At 38.9% G+C, this 3,369-nt stretch overlaps 1 protein-coding gene across 1 annotated transcript in view; it reads right to left on the bottom strand.

Annotated features, from left to right (window-relative positions):
• Positions 1 to 3,369, bottom strand: part of ccdc50a (coiled-coil domain containing 50a) — a gene marked incomplete at its 3' end in the record, with an annotated part of 9,948 nt that overhangs the window by 1,103 nt on the left and 5,476 nt on the right. The window contains 1 exon segment of the mRNA XM_014000348.1: positions 1,667 to 1,796. Coding sequence (XP_013855802.1) covers positions 1,667 to 1,796 — 130 coding nt within the window.

The following is a 3,369-nucleotide window of genomic DNA, read 5'->3' as shown; positions in this document are numbered from 1 at the left end:
GTCAGAACCCGTCCCCCAACCCTTAGACAGAGGGAGGCCACCCTCTCGTTCACCGGGGTAAACCCCAACGTACAGGCGCCAAGATGGGGGTGATGGGGGGCAACAAGTATGCCCACTCCTGCCCGGCGCCTCTCACCGCAGGCAACTCCAGAGTGGAAGTACGTCCAGCCCCTCTCAAGGAGACTGGTTCCAGAACCAGAGCCATGCGTCGAGGTGAGGCCGAATATCAAAATATTTTCTGGTAAATAAGAGGCATAATTAATAGGTTTCTTTTTTAATCATCACTACATTTATTAAATAGGGTTCTGTATGTTTTCATGATTAAATACAGCAAAATAAACTATTTCAAAAGGTAGCAGAACTTTGTAATACTTAGTTCGTTTACATAACTTTAATTGCTGGATGTTCAGCCCCCGAGCTGCTGGTCTGCGTTAACTGTGGCCCCCGGAGCGATTTAGTTGAATAGCCTTGGCTTAGGATGTTTGCATCTTCGGCTGATAGTTTCTACAGAATCAGAGTGCAGTTCAAAAGCTTCCTAAATCACGACTGTCTTTATTTAATTTTATGAGTAAAGAAATGCCCATAATTGGTAAAAAAAAAACTGGCATTTGGGGAAAATATACACAAAGGCATTCTGAAATAGTTTCTTATTACTAACGGGATTAAAGTTATTAATAAGTAGGAGGCAGTGGGAGTTATCTACAGTKGGATTTCTGAGTCGTTTTGCTGGTATAGAACTAATCTGGTTTAACAGTAATCACAYAAGATTACACTAATCAGAGACAGATGCTATAACTGCAGCGGCACCTTTGTTTAAAGGCTGCGTGAACGCTCCAAACATTTAATTTCTGCTGTCCATAAAAAAAAAAAAACAAATAAAAATCAAATCAAGTAAAAACTGCTCTACGATGTGCAATTTAGCTCGAGAGACAAAGAGAGAGAGCAGAATGACTTAACATTTGGTCAAACYAGTAATTTTAATTTTTGGTTACATTGCTATGTTCTAATTGCTGCTTCTTTGAAGGAGCACTGTGTGAATGCTTATCAAGAACTCACAATATTTAGCTTTTTTTGTTTTGGGCCATCTTTCTTCTCATTGCAAATGAACGGAGCCATCTTCATCCTCAAAACTCTTCAAAATGCTCATAAATCTTTGAGGTACTTTCTACATTTTGTTCTGGTTCTACTTTTTGTAACTTCTGTTCTAATTTCAGCTTCCTTCGATTTCTATCTAGCCAATTTGAGATTTGCTAATTTCCACTTATTCTGATACTTTAAACTTTTTTGTGTTCCTTTCACATCCTTTTCTGCCCTCTTCAGCTTTAGTTCTACACTTTTCACACTTTATCTGCATATTTTTGCATTTTTTTTTTAGCTGTTCTCTGCACCTTGAAGCTTTTGTTTTCACAGTTTGGGTTCTTCAGCAAATTTCAGCAATCATTCAGCTGATTTTGAGCTCCATCTCAACTGTAAAAATTCAGCAAGCTTTAATAGTTCTACCTTTAAAAAATATTTCAGCTTCTTCTGTAGCTTTCAGCGAAATTATTCAGCAATTGGCTGCATTCACGCTGCATTTTCGCAGGAAATGCAAGGTCTCTAGTTTGTGTTACGTTTCAGTTCCTGTTTCCAGTGTGGTGAACTGGTGTGTTGTATTCAAGACACCCACATGGCATTTTGTTGTTTCTGGCTCTGGATCTTGGCAATCTCGTCCTCTTCCATTTGCAGCTTCTTGGCCCACTGCAGGTCCTGCTGCACCAGGCGGCTCTTATGGACGTTGGAAGCCAAGTGGCTCTCAACTGTGGAGACCAACACATAAGCATCACTCTTTAAACTGCACAGAGCAAATCAGAAGGGAAGGCTCRAGTTGGTTTAGATAAATAATTAACAGCTTTGAAGTTTATCTACAGTTTTTGTTTTCTTTCAGAGGAGCTGTAAAAGAGACGATCTGCAGARGACAAGATAAAGGACGGGGATGCTTCAGTCTCATGTAATGAAAAGAAAAAAAAAAGCGTGCACCAAGTCACTGAGAAATGAAGGTTTGCAGCTCAGGTGTCTTTCCAAGGTTGTGTGATGGCACATCGTGGCCAAAACAGATAATAAATCCTGCTTGCTGACGCACTTTCTGCACTTTGTGAGCATGAARAGCATCACTCACTAACTCGACTACGTTTCACTCAGTTATTGATCTGTTGACAGCTAAAAAAAAAAAAAAAAACGGACCAAATCACATGTGACCATTTTTTAAACCATGAGCAGCTCTATAAAAAGTTTCTGCTTCTGTCGGCTGAGATTGAAAGGAGGAAACTTGAGTCACAGCAGTGCCAAACTGATATAAAGTCAGTGGGTTAGTATTGATTCTTTTTGACGTATTGAAACCTTACAGAAAATATTTAAGGACARCACTGATGTCACGACCTCTGACAAGGCCATCGTTTATCTACTGTCATGTTGTTCTAAAAGAAACAATGATTTATCTTTCAAGAAAAGCAAAGAAAGAAAACAATATAGCATGACCAGACGGATGACATTCACTCATTCCAACAAACTTCACCTTGAAGTTGATTCTGATAAAAAAAAAAAGCGTAAATAACTTTATGAACTTGAGGCATATTGGCGTAGAGTCGTACACTCAAAACTGAAAAAAAAAAAACATTCTGGGGAAAAACAAATGCCGACACACCCGCATTGAAATGTTTTCCATGTGACAATCTGACGCGCAATAATTCACATGTAAATAAAAGCCAGCTGATCATCTTTCAACATGCCAAAATGTCTCTTTTTGAACAAAACCCCTGTGCTTAAAAGGACCAAAAGCTGCATTAACCAGCGTTCTCCTATATGATCTCCAGGATCAAAATAAAAGAAAGTAAACATTTTTCCAGCACAAATCAGATGAGTGGAGCCAAACAATTTAGTCTGATCCAAACAGCCTACATTTGTGAGAGATCTGTGCTTTTTCTGGCAGAGTTTGCGATAATTAACATTTTCACTGTGACCTCAAGTGGGATGTGTTYGCAAAATAACCTTAAGCAACCCTTAAACCTGAACACCAACCAATTTTCGGCTAAATCTGTCTCCTTTTGATTCCTGTTATTTCTGCATAAGCGTGTGATGTTGAAGGACACGTGAAAGTGTTATCTGCAGAGATTTATTTGGAAATGTGAAAGACCTTGTTTTGACTGAGTCTATATTTTGTCAGCGCCTCTTGGCAGAAAATATCTTGTCAGCCTAACCCTAGCACAGCGTGGCTAAACCTAAAGCATCAAAACATTTTTTTTATGAAAGCAAGAAAAATGACCAAGTGTTATAAGATGAGATTCAGTTTAATTACTTTAAAATGAAACAGCAGCAAGCAGGAAAGCACACTCT

Source organism: Austrofundulus limnaeus, unplaced genomic scaffold, assembly GCF_001266775.1.
Source record: "Austrofundulus limnaeus strain Quisiro unplaced genomic scaffold, Austrofundulus_limnaeus-1.0 Scaffold8, whole genome shotgun sequence".
NCBI classification, from domain to species: Eukaryota; Metazoa; Chordata; class Actinopteri; order Cyprinodontiformes; family Rivulidae; genus Austrofundulus; species Austrofundulus limnaeus.
The sequence above is the reverse complement of the archived record's forward strand: the minus strand, read 5'-3'. Positions and strand labels throughout refer to the sequence as shown.